The following is a 20,388-nucleotide window of genomic DNA, read 5'->3' as shown; positions in this document are numbered from 1 at the left end:
TGTGATGGATCCATCATTAAATTCATCTTACTCTAGTACAAAATCTCCCTGCTGTTCTTCCATAAAGAAGACATTGGATTTCTGCTCACTTGCAGCATCATCGGTCTTATTTGTTGATTCAGATTATTGGCTTCTTGTGGCAGGAGCTGTATCTCCCTCGTGTGTACGGACCTGAACGCTCCGCTGTTAAAAATAAATCAAACTTATAATCTGCCTGTCTATCCTGAGTTCCTTGTCTATTTATCTAGTTTAGACTACTGACTTCTTTCTCTCTCTCTCCCCCTGCTCTCTGGCGCAGGAGCACAGCCTCATAGAGAAGTGCCTGTTCCCCGCAGGAAGAAATTTGTTCTCCATCCTGCGCTTTTGCCTGTGCCTGCCCAAGCCTTGCTCTTTTCTTCCTCTCCCCCTTCCCTTGACAGGGCTTTAACCCACAAATTAAGGCAGGAAAGTGAAGCCCCCAGTCCCGCAGGCTGGTTTCCAGCCCTGCTCTTGGCCAGCATGGGGACTGAGTGATGATTTGTGCATCCCCCTTCCCTCCGCCGCCCCCTCCCCGGGCTCTGCCGCAGGAAGGACACGAGCCTGACACACCGCAGGGCGTTTGCTTACAGTGGCAAAGCCCAGCAAACGCAGACGGGAGCTGGTGATTGACAGGCTAAGCCCAGTTCCCCAGGGCTGGTTTCACTGGTCCCACTGTTATGGTCCCAGATTCCCCACATACCGTGCCATTGCGGGTCCCTTTATAGCCTCCCATCCCCTTTGCCGAGCAATGGAGCCATTGTGGAGGGGCTGGGGGCCAGCAGGGCTGGACGTCCACCTCCTCCCCACCTTCGTGCAATATTTTCTCCCAGTCCTTCTCGCTTGCCCCTTGTGCCCCCCCCGGCACTTCACACGTGTCAGGGGCTGGCCCCATGCCTCCCCGAGGAAGGGCAGGTTAATACCTCCGGGCCAAGGCTCCTGCTTGCCACTCCGCATCCAGCCTCCGGCTCCTCCGCAGCCATGGACAGGATTTTCTCCACCGTGCTGCTCTCTTTGCTGCTTCTCCTCCAGAGCTATGGAGTTTGGGGGGCACCTCCACAGCCCAGAGGTAAGTGGGAGCTGAGCAGCTCCTGGGGGAGCTGGGGGTCTGTCCCCAGCTGCTGGTCACCAGCTGCCTAGGGTTGGGATGGGTTTGTTGGCAAGGAGAAGGATGAAGCAATACCCAACATCAGTCCGGGAAGCAGAGGAGCTTTCTCAGGTATTTTCCCAAGGCAGTAAAACCTGCAGATGCATTTTCTTCTGCCTCTGTCATTGCTTTAGAGTAGAAGCAGGATGCTGTGCAGAGGTGGCATCAGGTCAGCCCTAGCTGTGGCATGGCAGCAGCTTTGGGGCTCGCTGCTTTGGGCTGGAGGAGGCTTCCCTGTGCCTCTGAAATGTCTCCTCCTCGGCACAGCTCTGCAGAGGGCTGGCTTGGCTGGGAGTTTGTGGAGGACTTGGCCAGACCCTCCAGCTCTGGTTAACCTCACTGAGCAGGAAGGTCTGGGCCAGGTTCCTGAGGCCGGGCCTTCCCTAGGTTTTACTTCATCCATCCTTGAGCAAAACCCAGCTCTGTTTGTATTTCAAGAGGGGTGTAAAGCAGCCAGGTGGGAGAGGAGCCGCTGGCTCTTTGAGGTTGCAGGGTGCAGCTCCAGTGTCTCTAAATCCTTGCTTGCAATTCGTGTCAGAAAGTGCTGGACTCAGAAGGGAAGGGCTGGTGGCCTGGTACCGAGAAAACTTCTCTTCCAGGGGCAGGCTGTGGCTTATGAAGGGGAGTTTTCTGATATACTGACCAGATTTTTCTTACTAACCTGGAAAGGGAGAGTTATCTTTGCTGTGGAACCACTAAGCACTGCTGAAGTCAGAAAACCGAACAGAACAGCCATTCAGCCCAGCCCTACTGTGAGCCATCACTATTTCTAAAATAAACATCTTTTCATTCTGAATTACTAGGCAAGAGTCTTGTTCTCTTAATCAATATGGGAAAGGTGCCCTAAGAGAGATTTTCTGCTAAATCAGTTCATGAAGTTCAGCTATTCCTGAATAACTTCAAGTGTGGACATTTTTAATACTAGTGGAGGATTTTACTTCTGGTTTAATTCTACTTTAAAATAAACAATGTTGAGTCAAGATGTCACTCGGAACAAGTGTGCCTGACTGTCACCTCCTGGAGATAACGCAGGCCTGTCCTGCAGAGCCAGATGTGCACAGCAGCTGAGACCAGACAGGCTGAAATCCCAAAGCTCCTGATGCCTTATAACTTTTTTCTCTTCATTTCCCTGAAATATACTTCACTCCCATTAAAAAAAAAAAAAAAAAAAAAAAAAAAAAAAAAAGATTTAAAATGTTATTTAAAATGTTATTTAGAGCAAAATCACAGAGCTCCTATGCAAAAAAGAAAATATACTTCAAAACTTCTATAGGATCCAATTGTTCCTAAGGGAAAAAATAACTTTTGGTCCTTGGTTTATCCCTAAAAATGGATGTGATGCGTTAGCTACAGTGGCAAAGGGGAATATGTACTTTATTTCTGGAGGAGCTGATTGCAAGACCTTGAGCTTTTCTCTGTATCTTCATTTATCTCCTGTAAAATGGGCATAACCAACCCCTGGTAGGGGGATTTGCAATACTGTAGAAAATGGACTGCCAACGGACTTTTTCCTTCCTCTGCAATGAATTATTATGGCAAATCAAAAGTCCCCCATATAGGAAAAGGTTCGACTGCATTTTAGTTGAAACTAGAGCATCTGAGGAAGAAACCGCTGCCTGCTTCTCTTCTACACACAGCATCATTTAGAGGGACCTTTTCTGGGAGCCAGAAGCAGATTCAGCATTAGTGTCTCTCAGGAAAGTAACCTGATTATATTCTTTATGGATATATCACAGGGTATTTATTTTCATGTGTCTGAAAGACTGAAAGCCACATTAGATTTCACACTGAGGACCAGCTATAATATTTATGCCATAATTTGGAACAGCTTTGTTGGCCCAAAAGCTCACATTTAAAAATTTACACAGAAACCTCCTTTATGATATAACCTATATCATCTCTCTCTATGGAAATCAAATATTAGCAGAGTGCTTGATATCCCTCAGAGACAGGCTAAATGATGGAAAAAATAATAATAATATCAGAATGTTATAGGTCTGGTGGGGAAAATGGGGCAATTCATTCAGAAATTCATTAAAAATATCAGTCCTTTTTATGCATTGCTACAGCTTAACATTAAGATGGAAAAAAAGAATGAAAATTAGAAATTAAAAAAGAAAAATATTAGTCAGCTGTTTGCATTGCTAATGTTTCCTGTTTATCCATTTATTTTTTACAGTGGATACTCATGCCTTACTATGGTCTTGCAGAAATTATCTATCAAAGGCATGGTTCTACATCTCTGTTGTGTTCTCCCTCAACAGCTCAAAGAAAAAAAAAAAAAGTGCTGGTCTTTGCCATGTTACAGAATTTCATTATTAGTGACACTAGCTGAAAAACATGAGACTGGATTGTGTTATGTTCATTAGTTAATCTGGGGCTCTTGCTTCACAACTGAAACCGAACTGCCAAGAGTAATGCCTGCTTCTGGTCAAGCATAACAAAGGCACAAGCTCATTAATTAATGTCCATGTGGCTTGCTTATACATGTCCAAAACGCAGTAACTTCTTTTGAGACTTCCTTTGATACAGAAGTGCATATAACGGGCTCCAGCTCACAGCTTTCCTCCTCCCTCCGTGCTGCTGTGAGTGAATTAAGTTTCGTGTCGACATTAGCAGCAGCCTGGTGTTACAAGTGGGCAACCTGCTCCCACAAGCGCAGAGCTGGTATCTCATCAGCTCACTGCTGTAGAAGTACATGTTGTCAACCGGTAAATGTGTTGTTCTTCCAGACATTTTTCTATGAAAGGGAAAAGAACATTTAGAAACATGAGGTTAAACTGGTCTCTGTGGGCCTCTCTAAGAAAGGGAAAGAAAAGATTGCAGCTTGCAGGTCCTCAGCTGTAAGATTTTTTTTTTTTTCCTCCTCGTATATTTTTCTCTTCTTTTTCTTTTATTTTTTGTCTTCCTCCTTTTTGTTTCCAGGCACCCTGTGTCGAACCAAACCCACCGACCTGGTGTTCGTCATCGACAGCTCTCGAAGCGTGCGCCCACAGGAGTTCGAGAAAGTCAAAGTCTTCATGTCCCGGGTGATCGAGGGACTGGACGTGGGCCCCAACTCCACCCGGGTGGGTGTGATCAATTATGCAAGCGCCGTCAAGAACGAGTTCTCCCTCAAGACACACCAAACCAAAGCCGGGCTCCTGCAGGCGGTCCGGAGGATAGAGCCGCTATCCACTGGGACTATGACTGGCCTGGCCATCCAGTTTGCCATCAGCCGGGCTTTTAGTGACTCAGAAGGGGCCAGGCTGAGGTCTCCCAATATTAATAAGGTAAGGAGGCTATCCCTTGCTTGGGAGCTCCCTCTTTCAGGGGGTATGGTTGGAAAAATTGGAGAGGTGGAAAGGTGATTCTGTTTGTGTGGGACGATACTGAGACATCCTTGAGATGTTAAATACTTTGATTTAGTGGGGACTGTTAGTGTTAGGTCAGAGGTTGGACTCGATGATCTTGAGGTCTCTTCCAACCTAGAAAATTCTGTGATTCTGTGATTTCATGGGGCAAAGAGTTGGACAGAAGTTGCTGGGGTAAATTTAATCCAGTTTCACCAGCTCTCCTCCCTGGCTGGAAAGTCTGTGCTGTGGTACATGGCTCCCGGCTTCCAAAACATGCCACCCTGAGATGCTTGTTTCAGCCAGGTTTCCTAGGCCTGAATGTATTTGATGATTATCTGAAATCTTCCCCAGCGCACTGTAATAAAAATGCTTCAGAATCCACCATAGTGAAAAGTGAGACAACCTTCTGAAAGTTTCCTTTGAAATGGGCCCTTTCAGTTGCATATATAAAGCAAAGTGCTGTTTCTGTATCCTCCACTTCTCTCACAGTTACTCATAGGCTGGCTAATGGCTATGTTTTCCTTTCAGGGTATTTCCTTCTTGTACACTGGCTTTAATGACTATTTAGCTTTTAAGGCTGTGGTATAAGATCAGATTAATTCCATACATGGTTCCATCACTGCTCCTGACCCAGTTTCCCTGCTCAGAAAACTCACCCTTTAAAAAAAATACTCCCCAGATACTCATCCCCTCCAGATTTGGCCCTGAAGGCAACCAGACCTCAGCCCAGTGACAGTCATCAGGAAAACTCTCTTCTGAGCATGTGGAAAATGCATATAATTTGCAATATATGTTTTATCAAAACATCATAAATGAACCTCCTAGGCCTTTTTGTCCTGTGCCAGGTCTCTCTGCTGGCTCTCTGCTATAAGACCAGACCAGAAAAATAAGCAAAGGCTTTAGCTAGCAGAGAGAGCTTTCCACCAGCTGGACAACAGCCCAGCTTTTGAAGTGAGGAAGCTTGGGATTTTTCTCCTGATTACAACATTTTTGGAACGTCGGATGCTTTCCATTTCCCTTACTGCTGGTAATGCTCTAGGGAAGGCAGAACAGTACATGGAAAGACGCCCAGGGATGGCAAGTCAAAAATAATACTGAAAAGTGTAAAACAGGCACCTATAATGATCTGTCATCTGCAAAAAGCAGCATCCTGAAAGCTTTACTGGACTGGAATTCACAAGACACCCCTGAAAAATGAGACCATCTCCCCAAAAGATGATCTAATTAATTTTCTTGTGTGCTCCTTCACCCTGTTCAACCACAGGCAACTTGCATATGTGAATGAATCCATCCTCATATTGTCTTTCATTGTGGGGCTCAGATTGGGGAAATTATCTGTATTTTAGTCTAAATCTGGCTTCACACAATAGGAAGAAAACCAAGAGTGATAGCCCAAGAAAATTACACTCTGAGAAAATTTCCCTAAGTTTCACTGGTAATCAGCTTCAGCAAAACTCATCTGACCAGCCATCACAATCACATCACTCCTCGAGCTTAGGAGTCAAAATCTAATAACCCAGCTCTCACAGGGCAGCTCAGGGGCCTGATGGCTTTTTATTCAAAAGGAGTAATGTTTTTTGCTTGTCAAGTGCTTTGAGGTTCACTGAAAGAAAGCATTGCAATATGGCAAGGCATTATTAATATTCTATTGTCATTAATTTTTAGTAAAGAGCTTTAAAATCCTTTAGGTGCGAGACTAATTGTTCTCATTCAACTACTTCAAAGAAATCAAGTGTGGAATCAGACTTTCACTCAAGCCTGCTGTTTTCTGGTGGTACAAACAACTTCCTGCAGCTGCCAAGCTGTGTTTTGCATTTCCCCACTGCCCCAGCAGCAGCAAACATGCCGCCAGCCACCAGGCAAGGCAGCAGTGGTAGACGCTGCCCACTCCCACCGCTCACAGGATTTGGAGGAGACTCACTTCTCAGTGAGCTCGGGGCTGCCCAGTTTCTCCATGAACCACTTCACTGAAGAATTTTTCCAGATCTTGCGTGCAAGAGACGTTTCCTCCAGTGAAACTATTCCAGGAGAAATGAAGGGAAGGTGCTAGCTCCCCAGCAGAGCTCTTTTGCCACCTCGCCAAGAGCCCAGCTTGGCCAGAGCACCCTGTGCTGGAGAAATGTGAGCAGAGGGGGGCTGCAGGTCTCCTCTAAGCAGGATCATCCATAGCCACGTACAAACAGTGACTTTCTGTCCAGAAGAAAAATGTTATGGGAAATGTTCTTCTTTTCTGGGTATCGCTTAGCACAAAACTAGGCAACTGAAACAAAACAACAACAACAAAACTATCTGGGTGATAGTATCTATTCCTGCTTTTCAGAAATTCTTAATGTGATTGAAACTAAAAAAAAAAAAAAAAAAAGAAAAGAAAAAAAAAAAAAAAAGAAAAAAAAGAAAAGCTAAGCAAGAACAAAGAAAACATTTTGCCTTCCATACAAAAAATCCCAACAGTTTGAATGCCAGACCACTGAAACATTTCAATTGTTGAATATTGACAGAAAAAAAGGCCATTTACTTAAAGCTTATTTTTTATCTCACTCCATTAATTCTTGCTCAGTACTTCCAGACCAAGGTGCACAAAGCAAGACAAAGTAAGTCTAGCAAACTCTTTCCCTTCTGTGACCTTCATGCTTTTCAGGATGGCCCCATCATCTGCTGGGATGATGAATAGACCATGCAGTAATTTAAGGAGGGGAAGCTTCCAGAAACGCTGGGCACAGTCCTTGCTCCTTCACACGGCAGATATCCAGTAAGACCTTGTGAAAATTGGCACTAGGATTTTTAACCACGTGGGATTGGCCAAAGCATCACAAGATCATTTGGTCTTGCTGTGCTCTGTGCTGCAAATGTCACCACAGGATGGTGAAAAACACTATTTGTTTCTGCAAGAGCTCAAAGTAAAGTCTCTTTATACCTCTATCAAAACTACAGGGGTGCCCAATTACTTTTATCTTTCTTTAGGAAGAACAACAAATAGGTTGTCAAACTGATGAGAAAATCAGGGGCTTATTCAGCTTTCTTCCCAATTCCCCTTTCACTGCTGTTACAACACGCATGTAATATGCTGCGCAATGAGACATAGCTCCCTCATTAGCTGCTGGATTGTCTACACATGGCTGCCCTAAAATATGAATATCTAGGGATGCCTGTGAATACTCTAGTGCCTTAGTTAACCAAGAATAAATTGTGTCATGAGAACATAGGGGATTTCTATATGAGAGAAGTAACACAAGACAGAGATTCTGGATCCAGAAAGTGAGGAATTCACAGCAAAAAAAGAAAGGTGGTGTTAGAATGAGTAGAAATCTGACCTCAAAAGTAAACGTTTCTGAGTTTCCCTAGGGAAAATCTGGAGATCCTGTTGAGTTATTCAGGACAGCAAAGAGATTTCACCCTTTCTTAATTCTTCCCACACGGCCACCAGCTGAGCCCAGCACAACCTCTGCTGCAGAGCAAAAGCAGCCTCTGCAGGTGTGGTGGTTGCTCCTTGCTTCTGACCCGTCATGCTCTTTTCCAAGCAAGGCACATATCAGGACTTCCAGTTTTTTTAAATGAGACAAGGTCATAACACAGAGAATTACAGAGATCCTGTGACTGAAAATCATTTGGAGGTAGGTTTAAAATAAAAAGATGTATTTTTTTTTTTTCATGCTGGAACTCTTTGCTTCAGGCTGGAAGAAAGGGCAAAAGTCTAGAGGCGGAATTCTGGGAAAAATAAGGATTTCCTGATTATCAAGATATATGTGTAAATATATACAATAGCAAATTCACTTTAAATTTGTTTCTATTTCTCATACTCTTTCTGTAAGCACCTGGTTCTGTCCACAGTCCCAGAAAGCCTCCCTGTCTGGCCAGTGCAGGGTCTGACTCCTGTTACAGTTACTTTAGCCATGGGCTTGCTGCTAAATTCTCAATGCCAGACTCTTTTTGTGTCCAAATTCTGTTCTCTCCAAATTCCAACAGCAGGTCAGAAAGCAGCATGAATATTGACTGCACTGTAGTAGATTTTCACACAGATCCATTGTGAAAATCTTTCCCATCAGATCCAGATGTGGATGCTGCTACCAGACATCTCCTGGGTTGTGTCTGGGGCTCTGGCCTATGTGGAGATGCCACCCTGATGTGAAGAAACTCAGGGACTGATTAAACTTGGAGAATCACTTTGCTTAGACAGGGAAATGCCAGGAGGACACGGAACACCTCTGTCCTGTGACAAGCACTGCAAGAAAAATACGCAGCTGCTGACCGAGACCTGTTCACAGGGCAGAGCTCCTCGCAGATGTGACTTGGTGGCACATCTTGTTTCTGACAGGCTTTTGCTAAGCTCTGACTGGCAGCTCCATCTCAGAGCTGCTCAACCCGCTGCTGAGCCAAGGGCTCTCTCTCCTGGCAGAAAGCACGACTGCATGGCTGCTGCTCCTGAAACAGCCCAGTGCTCCTCTTGGTCAGTCTGTGTTTGCCACATTCATTCCCCTGAACAAGCACTGACAGCTGCCACAGGTGACTCTTTTCTTATTTCAGTCTTGAGCAAAAGAGAAATAGTTCCATGCATTTTACTTATTCTCTTAGAAGCATTTAGTTGCAGAATCCTCATGTCCATAATCTTTTAATCCTGTAGCCCTTATGAAGAGCAGATAAACCTGAGCTTGCAGCCCTTCACCAGACTGAAAGTTCTGCATTTTCCCAGATTCACCCATCTTTTGTATAGAAGGAAAGCTCTGGACAGGGCAGCAGGTTATTTTATCATTGCAAATGACTGGGGCAGATGAGTGCAGCACTCAGTCATCCCTCTGCAGATGGGTGGGCAGAGGGGAAGGAACCACTTCAGCAGCATGGCCTGGGCCCCATGGGAATAGGAACCCCACTCCTGACCTTACCAAGCTGACTCTTCTCCCTCCCGAGGGCGCAAAACAGCCATCATGCTGTCCCAGCTGAGCAGCTGGTGGGTCTCCTGATTTCATCTTCAGAAAGATGGAGAGCATATATGGCCTAGAGGACAACAGCAAATACCACTTTGGTGACCTGATGATGGCTCACTCAAACCCATTGGTGCTGCTAGACAGACTCATCTGTGTTTCTCTTTCTCTCTCTCACTCTCTCTCTTTTTTTTCTTTTCTTTTTTTTTTTTTTTTTTTTACTGCTCATTATGTTTCTCCATACTGCATTACATCCCAATTAGTTGCTTGGGACTTGACAGCAGTGTCACAATAAAACAATTGTAAGGAAAAGTGGCAGGAGCAGATGAATTGTCAAAGAATGGAACTGGAGGTTTTGTGACAATGTCACTTATCATAAGAAGAATAAAAAGGAAAACAGGCAATCTAGCAACAGGAGCAGGGCTCTTGGAGGCTTTCCACTGGTTTAGGGTGTCACCATCCATGGTGACATCCAGTTCTCACTTATATCAGCTGTCATTTTAATGCTGATGTTAGTAGGGGTAGGATTTCACCACTGCTCTTTGTGGTGGAATGGGAAATCAGAAATCATGCCTGGCACCGACACATGGTGTGACCTTACACAGATCACTTCCTCTCTTTCTGCTTCAATTTCTTCATCCATAAAATGGGGAAAAGCCTTAACCTCCTTAGTTTACCATATTCCTGAGATTCTTAGATGGACAAAGATGCTACCACATCCCAGAGGTGCCCTTAGTGTCAGCTGGGGGTTCATGAAAATAGTTAGAGTTTGGTTTGAGCATTAGTTTGCTTATGAAGAATGTAACCTTTACTTTGGTTTCAATAGGGCCGAGATGCACCAGATGTCCCTTAATTAAAACAGTCAGGTCCACGGCAGTTTAACCTTTCCAGCTCAGGAAGAAACAAACTGCACATGAAAAGAATGGCTTGTGTGATCTCAGGAAGAACAGGAAGAGGGGGAGGAGGTGCCATTTCCTTTTTTCTTTAATTTTAGAAATGTGAACCCTTCTTTACTACTCCAGGCTGTTCCATGCGCAGTAGTGATACTGAGCCCATTTCACACACACCCCTGCTCTCTGCCCCTCTCTGTGCAGGTGGCGATTGTTGTGACCGATGGACGTCCCCAGGATGGAGTGCAGGATGTGTCAGCAAGGGCCAGAGCAGCTGGCATCGAGATCTTTGCCATCGGGGTTGGCCGGGTGGACATGCACACCCTGCGGCAAATTGCTAGCGAGCCCCTGGATGACCACGTGGACTACGTGGAGAGCTACAGTGTTATAGAGAAGCTGACCCACAAGTTTCAAGAAGCTTTCTGTGGTAAGTCCTTGCCACAACCCCTGGGTTCCTAGCCAAGAAGTGCAAGTGGCTGCCAGCAAGCTTTTCACAGAAATGTCACATGTGATCATCCTTCACCCATCTGCTTCCTTTTTCCAAGGACTCGGGTCTGCAGAACAAATCAGTATAGCAGAGAGGTGCTCTCTGAAGTTGCTTTTCAAGAGTCTGAGGTTTTGTTTAGGGAATTTCAGGTTTTGTTTACAGAAGTCTCCAGACTTCATTTGCACCCAAGAGTTTGTACACAGGACCCATCTACTACTTGAGGCAGAGAAAAAGAACCTCAAAACCAGGAGCTTTAAATAGCTAAAATTGTTGCCCTTATGTTTAAGCCTATCTGGGCAGTGCTGACGATCTGGCTGGTAATTTCCCCTGCCAGCATCTTCTGAATTCCCTGTTAAACAAGGGCTGGTTTCACTTGCTTGCTGGAGGCTGAGAGACCTTTGCCTGACTGTGCTGTTATTTCTGCAAGCCCTGTGCAGCAGGAAATTCTCCTGGTTGGTACAGTACCTAACACCTATCTGCATAGTATATAAAAAGAGCCTGACTATCCTACAAACACATATTCACGCCTACACGAACCAGTGAATGGAATGAGAGAGCTTTATTGCTTTCAAACGTACCCAGAAGCTGTAGGAGGTGGTCTATAAATACCCGTTTTGTGTCAGCAAGAGCGGCCTGGGGGCTTCACACGCCCATCCTGCCAAAGCACAGACGTGTGGCAACACTTTTTTGAAAGGTGCAATACACCACAGTGCCTACGGCAAAGTATTGCAAACACGTACACACAGATGGACCTGTAAAACTCTCTGAGACTGATTTCTTCAAGAGGTGTAAAATTTCATGATTCAACTTTCAGCCTACAAATGATGGGGGGAACAGCTTTTTGTCGAGGAAAACTTCGTCCTCTATAGGAAGGAGGAAAACTTTGAATATAAAGTGAGTCATGTATTATAATGAGGTGTCACCACAGCAGAAGCTCATGAAAGAAGGGAACAAATACTACATACTAAGGGGAGCAGAGACAATATTCAAGAAGGTGGAATCCAGGCCATGAATATTCGTGGGAGTTTGTGTTGGCTGCCCTGGTGTCAGGAGTCAGCCAAGGACCTGAAAATCTGTTTTGAAGTTCTGGCATTGGTGTCATTCAAAAAGAGGAAGAAAAAAACCTTTTCTGGGCCTCGCTTTTCAGATTTGTAACATGCAGCTGACAAAGTTCTCCCCATGGTAAAAACCCTCAGAGATGCATCCAAGGGAAGCACTGTGCTAAGGATTATTACAACTAACAGACAGCAGCACCATATTAACTGCCAAGTGGGTTGTTATCATGCTATGCAAGCAGCTGCACAAAACTGTCCTTGGAGATGTACCCAAACACCACCTGCTATTGCACAGCACAGCTTGTGGAAGCAGTGTGCAGTGGAAGCAGGAGGAGCTGTGCAGCACTGTCCAAGCTGCTACCCCATAATGCTCAACAAACACATGAGGAAAAGTGAGACCTTTAATGATCCAGCTACTAGTTAGACTGATAAGATCTTTGTAGCCTTCAAAGAACTCAACCTGAGAGCCCAGTGTTATAGCCAACTGCATAGCTAATAATATTCCTAATTACATCAGCTACCATTATATGGCACAATATGCAGGTGCATGAACTGGGAAGGCCAAAAGTACAAAATACATGTAGAGCAGAACACAAACAAATAGAAATAATGAGCAAAATCCCCTTGATTTTGAAAGACTTCACGCCACCTCCCATTATTACAATAAAACCAAAAATGCTCCATTTTCTGCACAGATTTCCATGCTCTTTGTGAATAAATTTGCTACAACCAGATTTGTTTAGCTTCAGATTTGTTTTCCATCATCATTGCTGTAGCCATGACAGTGCTGTCAGTCACTGAGTGCTGCTGGCTCAAACTGCTGCGGCTCAGCTTCTGTTTGCTCAGCATCTTATAGGAGTCAGATCCAGGTTAAGATCAGCAGGCAGAAATATTTGTAAAGAGTGAGTCTGAAAGTTGTACGTGTGAAGGTAGCTCTGAAGTGAATTCCAAGTATGTTTGGACATGAAGCCCATCCGGGAATGACAGCTGTACCTGGCACTGAACTCACTAATCATAACTGTACTATGTAGCTGGGAAAATGGGTACTGGCCAGCCCAGATGGTAGTTTGGAAACCAAATCTCATCCCGTAGCTTTGGAGAGTGAAGTAGATTATGATATGCCCAACAGACAGATGGTTTTTGCCCTTGTTGTGGAGACTATTTCTAGTCCTGGCTGTGTCTTGGAGTCAGGAGACTTGTCACTATTTCTCCTTGCTTCTTATATCTCAATTACTATCCAAGAGTAATGGCTTCCTGCTGCTTTGTATTGCTGCAGGGTGGGTTTAGTTATCACTCAGCGTATAGGATAAATATCATACCTTCTTCATGGGCTGTGTTGGCTCTGGGTTGAGAAGCCTTGGCAAGGTCCCTGTTTTTAATCTGCACCTTTTCTTGCAGTGGTGTCAGACCTGTGTGCCACTGGAGACCACGACTGTGAGCAGATCTGTATCAGCACTCCAGGATCATACAAGTGTGCTTGTAAAGAGGGTTTCACGCTGAACAATGATGGGAAGACCTGCAGCGGTACGTAATGATTTTCATTTGCACTGAGCTGAGCTGCGATCTGTGGTCATGGGGTAGGGATAAGATTGAGACATGGCACACATGTTCTGCTCAGAAAAATCAGAGAAGGAAACCACATAATGGGAATTGTTGGTGATTTTTGATTGATCGAACATATGTCATGAGCAATAAAATGATACTAGGCTTATATTTTCCTACATAATTAAGCAGTCCCAGTTGCTGTCTCCTTTCTCCCTCTTCTCACATTTTGCTTCAGCTTGCAGTGGTGGGTCAGGATCTGCCCTGGATCTTGTTTTCCTGATCGATGGATCCAAGAGTGTACGGCCTGAGAACTTTGAGCTGGTGAAGAAATTCATCAACCAGATCGTGGAGTCGCTGGAGGTGTCAGAAAAACAGGCCCAAGTTGGCCTGGTTCAATACTCCAGTTCTGTCAGGCAGGAGTTTCCTCTGGGGCAGTTCAAGAACAAGAAGGACATCAAAGCAGCGGTCAAGAAAATGGACTACATGGAGAAAGGAACAATGACTGGCCAGGCTCTGAAGTACCTCATTGACAGTTCATTTTCCATTGCCAATGGTGCGAGGCCTGGGGTCCCGAAGGTGGGCATAGTGTTCACCGATGGACGGTCACAAGATTACATCACCGATGCTGCCAAGAAAGCCAAAGATTTAGGTAGGTCTACTGAATTCTTAGTGGTTTGTTTCTCCCTTCAAGCAAATGCTGCATCTAGTATCAATCTAGGCATCACTCATTACCAGGTGTCTCTTACCTAGGACAGAAATAAGATACTATAGAACAACTTTTCCCAGATGTTGCTTGGCTGTCTCTGCGCACTCATACAAAACATGGAGCAGCTCTGGCTCGGGCTTCAGCTGGACCTTGGTTTGCCAGCAGCTGTTTTGTGCTCCCACAGCTCCTCTGTGTCTTTGATCTAAGTCTGCAGGATGTCTCTTTGCTGGACAGAATGGGGTTTCATACATTTGTTATGGGATACACACTGGTGCAGCATCTCACACAAATAAAAAGGAAACTTCAGGGGAAAACTGAGGATCTATCTGTTGTTATTAGTCAAATTCAAGCCACCATCAGTGGCATTCACAGTGAGGCAAAGACAACCAACAGAGAGCCACATGGAGAATAACAGGAGTTGCAGGGCCAAACATGGTTTGTCTGTATCAGCCTTAAGGCCTGTAAAAGAAAAATAAGAAACAATAAAACAATAAACAAAGCAGAAACACATAATGAGGGAGAAAATGTGGACTCTCTGCCCAAATCCTAGACACACCCAGACATGTTAATAAGAAATTTTCTTCAGTTTCTTATGGAACATTAAAAGAGTACAAAGGCTACATATGGATATATTTAAATGTCTAAATACTGTCAAGCATATCTGAGATCTGCCCCTTTGCTGACCTCCTGCTGCACAAGTTCGCAGTCTTCTGCCTCACCATTAAATGGATGCAGCCCGTGTGAATACCTTCATGAACTGTTAAATCCTTCACTTTTAAGTTTGGTCTCAACCACTGGATGTGACTAAGGGCTAGCACATAGCCAATGCAGGTCAAATACAAGCTTATGAAAAGCTGATGTCTACAAAACAAGTTGACAGGTTATGTGGTTGTTCAGCTCTCATAAAACAAAAGGTCCTCCTAAACTGCATGCATAGAAACAAGACTTCAGGCCTTGCTTCTTCCTCTTCTCTTCTCCCCACGCAGACATCCCCAACAGCTGCTACTAAGTGATTTCACTGGGATAAATAACAAGATACTTACAACGAGATTCCAAACACGTTCCTTGCACTGTACTTCGGGGAGAAATAAATGGACACAACCAGAGGCAGAAAGACAAGGAAAAAAGGGGAGGAAGGGAAAGCATTACCAAAGTCTAGACCTAAACGTGGACAAGTAGAGACAAATATTTCTAAACAGGTGTTAAGTAGCGTTATCATTCAAGTCAAGGGGAAAACTGCAGTTCAGTTCAATAGAAACTGGATTGAAACCAGAGGTGGCAATCAGTCTCTTGGCAGTGAAGCACAGTACCTGGACACATGTTCTTAACTCACAGTAGGGGTTGCTTGTGATAGAAAATATGAGTTGCAATTTTAGAAATCCATCCAGGTACAATTTTACTGAACCCGCAGGTCTCTGTTGTACAGAGAACTTTGCCACTACATAGGTTGATAATGATGGCTGGAGGCTATTATGAAAACTTCCACCGTTTCCTTTTGCTGTATCATTGCTTCCATATTAGCTGGATGCATGATGCTGTCAAGGTGTTATAATGATCTGTCCTTTCTTGTGTCTCTAAAACATTGTTCTTGTGGTGATAGTGGTCATTATCTGGATAATTCTAGTAAAACTTAGCCTGCAAAATATTTTGGAACTTTGGGTGACCTGAAAAAAGTCTATAAAAGTAGAGAGTAAAGGAGTTAGTTTCCCAATTAACAACCGCGGAGTTACAAGTAGGCTGGGGGTGCAGAAGAAAGGCAAGGATGTACAAGATGATGGGGGACTGGTGCCACAGCAGCACGATGCTCCACAGCTGCCCAGCTGACTGGTTCTTATTGCTCACAGGATTTAGGATGTTTGCTGTGGGAGTTGGTAACGCAGTGGAGGATGAGCTGAGGGAAATCGCTTCAGAACCAGTAGCTGAGCACTACTTCTACACAGCTGACTTCAGAACCATCAGCAACATAGGGAAAAAGCTGCAAATGAAGATCTGCATTGGTGAGAGTGGGGGACTGGACTGGGGGGAAGGGAGGAATTAGTCACAGCATTTGGAGAGCAACAAGGCCTAGAAGACTGAAGCAAAAGGACAAAAATGCCCCCTTCAGATGATTGTTACAAAGAGCTCTCCATTCTCAGGGTATCAAGTTTGCAGATTACTCAGAAAGGTCATGAGACATCTGATATTTGGGTGGTTGCCTGAACCGCAGCCACTCACAAATCTCAGGCATCTTGTCCTCATTGGAAGAGCCCTGCATTTGGTCAGATTCAAATTCTGGGGGCACGTTTTAAGACTCAATGGGTTTTCAGGAAACTGGAAGTCCAGGAAAGGCTTCTTGCACTGAGGCTGCCCTATATAACAATGAAATGTGGGAGTCTCTAGACAACTGGGCTTAAAGACGGAAGTGATCAGTCAGATAGTTAGAAGGAATGGCATTTTGATTTCTTTCATGTTTGTGATAGAGAATATAAGATTTGCCTTATTTTATATTTCAGTATTTTTTTCACTGTTGTTCCACTTAACACATCTTCTTGATACTCTGGTCCACAGAGGAAGATCCATGTGAATGTAAATCTATTGTGAAGTTCCAGACAAAAGTAGAAGAACTCATCGATTCATTGCAAAGGAAATATATCCTTTGGAAGCTGTCTTTGTTCAGAACCTAGTGGGTTGGGCTGGGCTTTCTGGAGGGATCAGTGGGGAAAGCCTACACGTGTGGAAAGCAACTTAGATATGTGGTCAGAAAGCTGGGAAGTGAGACCCGTGTGTTCTGACTGTGTCTAGCAGGAAGAGTCCCTGCACCAGAGTGCAAGATTCTGGCCTGACATAAGAATAGGCTGAAACCAACAGAGCCAAAGTAGAACATGCCAACCCATTGCTGGGAAGTAATGAACTGCAGGCACCAAGACCTGGGTCAGTTTTTAGGAAGATGTTTAAATGATGCCAATGAGAGAAGTATGGGAGCATGGTTCCTGCATGGGATAAAGCTGCTGCCTCTGCGGGCTGCAGGTCCTGCAAAGCAGGCCAGAATGTGAGGGCTGAGAGCACCAGTGGCTAACACTGGACTGTGAACAGAAGAAAACACTGGTGCGTGCATGCAGCTGCTAAGTCATTAAACTCCATGGATGGGATTCTTTTTTATGATGGTAAATGTCTGCCATGCAAGCATCTGAGTTGGCTGCCTGAATTTCTCCACAGAACTGGAGGGAAGGAGGGTCATCTAGAGCACAACACTTCTGCCGTATTGTTAGTGACACTAAAGTCAGGCAAATTGCATTGTATAGGTCCAATTTTTCTTAGTTGTCTAAGCCTCCATCCTGAGGGACTAATTCCCACATAACTGTAAACACCTCTGGGGAGGTGGGTAGGATCCCATCTGAACTGAGTCTGTGGGATTGCATTCTGTTATGCTGGGTTCTTTCATATTGCACAAAGACCAGGAATAAGTGGTGGGAAGAGAAATAAGGAAAAGAAAAAGAGATGTGGGTAAGATTCAGCCTTCTCATGAGGAAAGGAATTAGTGAAACATTGGAGCAACTCACAACAGGGTTAGGGACAGGCTTCGTTACATAGCATCTTAAAAACAATATTCTAATTTATACACACATTTCTGTGGTTTGTTATGTCAGTTACACAGTATATTTTCTCCTCTTTAAGTCAAATTGAGTGAAATCTGTGACTTATATTATGCAAAAGGTCAGAGTAAATCAGCAGTTCTCACCCAGCGGGTTGCCGCTCCCAGGCACATCACGAAAAGCAATTAGTGAAAAGAGCAGAAAATTGCGACATGGTATAACTCCAAGAAAAGCACCCTGCTCCACTCTTCACGCAACCCATACTGCTCCAGGTCAGGAATTCTCTGTCAACCTCTCAAAATACAATCTAACCATTCCTGTATTTTTTTACCCTTCCTTTTATAGTGTTTTATATAGATGCATGTGAGTATGTGTGTTTGTGTGAATGTTTTACCTTCAGTAAAAGTTGAAAAACAAACAAACAAAACCAAACCTGTTCAGCCTGAACAGTTGGGGAAATGCTAGGGAGATGATTTTTGGTGTTCCTCTGCTACCTGCTCCCAGCCAGGTAGTTCCAGTATCTGTGCTATAAGCCTTGAGCAATCAATCACCAACGCACACTGTCATTTTTTCTCCTTAACTCTTGCTTACTGGAAGCTGTGGCGAAAAGGATTGAAGCCCTGGAGAACAAGATCATCTAAGATCCTAAAAGAGTATTATTTCTCTCCTTCTGAGTGTAACAAAACTAGAAATCCTTCCTTTGTATGGAGGGCAGCTCAGCCACAGTGCTATGGCCAGCTTGTATTTTTAAGAGTCTAGTCTACATGCATTTGTTTAAAAGGGAAAAAGTATAACAGTAGAGCAGACATTGTATAACAGGCAGAGCACTGTGCGTGACAGAGAGCTAGACCATGCTAATGTTCATTGCATCATGTAGAGTGCATATATAAAAAACCTGGGAAGATTTGTTTTTGATTTAAAGCTTAATATATATGTGTGTGTGTTTAAAGGTACTTGACTACGAGTTCTGTGAATCCTTGCTGTGTTCTTCTGCATCTTTTGTTTCTATGCATGAGGTAATTTAATTTAAAAGTCAAAGTGACTTAAAATCAACTCAGATGCTGAGTGTAAAAAGTCAATCCAAGCAGCTGATCGTCTTGTTATTGTAAACATGAAGCATTTGTCTGTAAGTAGATGAAATATAATAATGATCTCTAAGTGTGCATTACAGATAAGATAGGATAGGATGCTGCTGCTAGTTGGGTTTATCCATAGCTACTGTAAAATACAGAAAGTACAAAAGCTCAGCTTTCCTAACTAGCAAATGCCCTCACAATGTTTCAGTGAACTAGCAGCTGTCCGAACTAGGCCAGTTCTGGTGAAGTCCTGAGATAACGTGCAATGAGCCAGTGGCCATGGCTCTGTAGATCAAAGGCAGTCCTGTTAACACCAGCCCCAGGAGATGTGCTCCTCCTCAGCTCTCTGGTCTCCACATCCAAAACCCAAGCTCCGAAGCATCATTAGCACCTAAAACATAGGGAACTGTCGCTGAAGCTGCTGCCTGCTGATGGAAAGGGTGCTCTCATCACAGAGGTGCCCAGAGGCTCACAGCTCCTTCCTTAGCCCACGCTGCTAAGCACCTTCAAAACCAGTAAGTTCATCTCAACACCTTTTGGACTGCCTTTCCTGGATTCCCAATGCTGACAAGAAAAAAAATAAAGAAAAAGAAAATGGTGTGGGCCAGAAGCATCTAATGCTGCCTGTCTCCTAGTACTGCAGTCTGGCTAGGAGAGGAGAGAAGAGGCCATGGCTATGCATGCCACGATGGCGCACTGTTGAATGTGAGCACAAGGGGTTGGGTTTGGAGGGGGTTTTATTTTTATTTTTTTTTGTATCAAAATATTTATACTTGAGACTATGTGAAAAGCTTTTCAGAATAACTTGGCCTGTTCAGAAATGAAACCATAGCAGATGTTTTCTGAGTAAATATTAAAAGTTTGCTGAAAATTTTAAAAGTGATTTTAGACGTATTTCTTTGCGTAAGTTTGACGTAACTGCCTGACAACACCTCTCCATAGGCTTGGTAGTAGGTAGGAAAGCCTGCGTCTCAAGCCACAACCTTTTATTTCAATGCTAGAAAAGAAGCATATCCATAGAGATACTGAGACCGTTCTCTCAAAACAAAAATCTTTGACAACAAAAATCCATTATTATACTCTTGAACTTGGAGGAATAAGGCCACACATTCCCAAACATTATCTCAAAGACTATAGTCAGTTTTTGATAGCCAAACCTAGTTGTCTCAGTCAAATAGTGTACAGTCTGTAGATCCAGAGTAATCCCTAGCAACTCCTGTACTTACAGGGATAAGATTTCCATTGTCTAATTATTCACATATAAAATCTAGACCTCTTAGCTTGAGCTTCTCATGTTACATTTGTTTCTCAGTAGAAATGGACACCACAGGGCATAATTTTCAGGATTGTCTAAATGTGCATGTCTTAGTGAGACAAAGCAGTGCCGGAGCCTATTTCTCATTATAGATTATAATGACTCCTTCAAATGTATGCAACTAACATCTAAACACCTCACCCGGGGCAACCGAGCCTGCTCTGCTGCCATCTGAGGAATCTTTTTCCTGGTTTTGCAGAATCACTTTCCATCTTAAAGAGAATGTATTTATAATGGGGGAAAAAAACACACCACAGTCAGCAGAAGAAAAGAATCTGCGTGTGCTGGTTTTCAACTTCTCGTTTCACCAAGGTTTGCCTGCTTTGAGC

At 44.1% G+C, this 20,388-nt stretch overlaps 1 protein-coding gene across 1 annotated transcript; it reads left to right on the top strand.

The window, feature by feature from the left end:
* Nucleotides 1–996: 996 nt before the first annotated feature.
* Nucleotides 997–18,309, top strand: MATN1 (matrilin 1; the record flags this gene model as incomplete). The annotated part of the gene is made up of 8 exons (XM_084300561.1): nucleotides 997–1,084; nucleotides 4,088–4,434; nucleotides 10,508–10,730; nucleotides 13,244–13,369; nucleotides 13,626–14,039; nucleotides 15,941–16,093; nucleotides 16,644–16,724; nucleotides 18,260–18,309. The coding sequence occupies 8 exons, from the start codon at nucleotides 997–999 to the stop codon at nucleotides 18,307–18,309; spliced, it is 1,482 nt and encodes a 493-aa protein (XP_084156687.1).
* Between the last annotated feature and the right edge of the window lie 2,079 nt (nucleotides 18,310–20,388).

Source organism: Netta rufina, assembly GCF_964035555.1.
Source record: "Netta rufina genome assembly, chromosome: 23".
Lineage (NCBI taxonomy): Eukaryota > Metazoa > Chordata > Aves > Anseriformes > Anatidae > Netta > Netta rufina.
The sequence above is the reverse complement of the archived record's forward strand: the minus strand, read 5'-3'. Positions and strand labels throughout refer to the sequence as shown.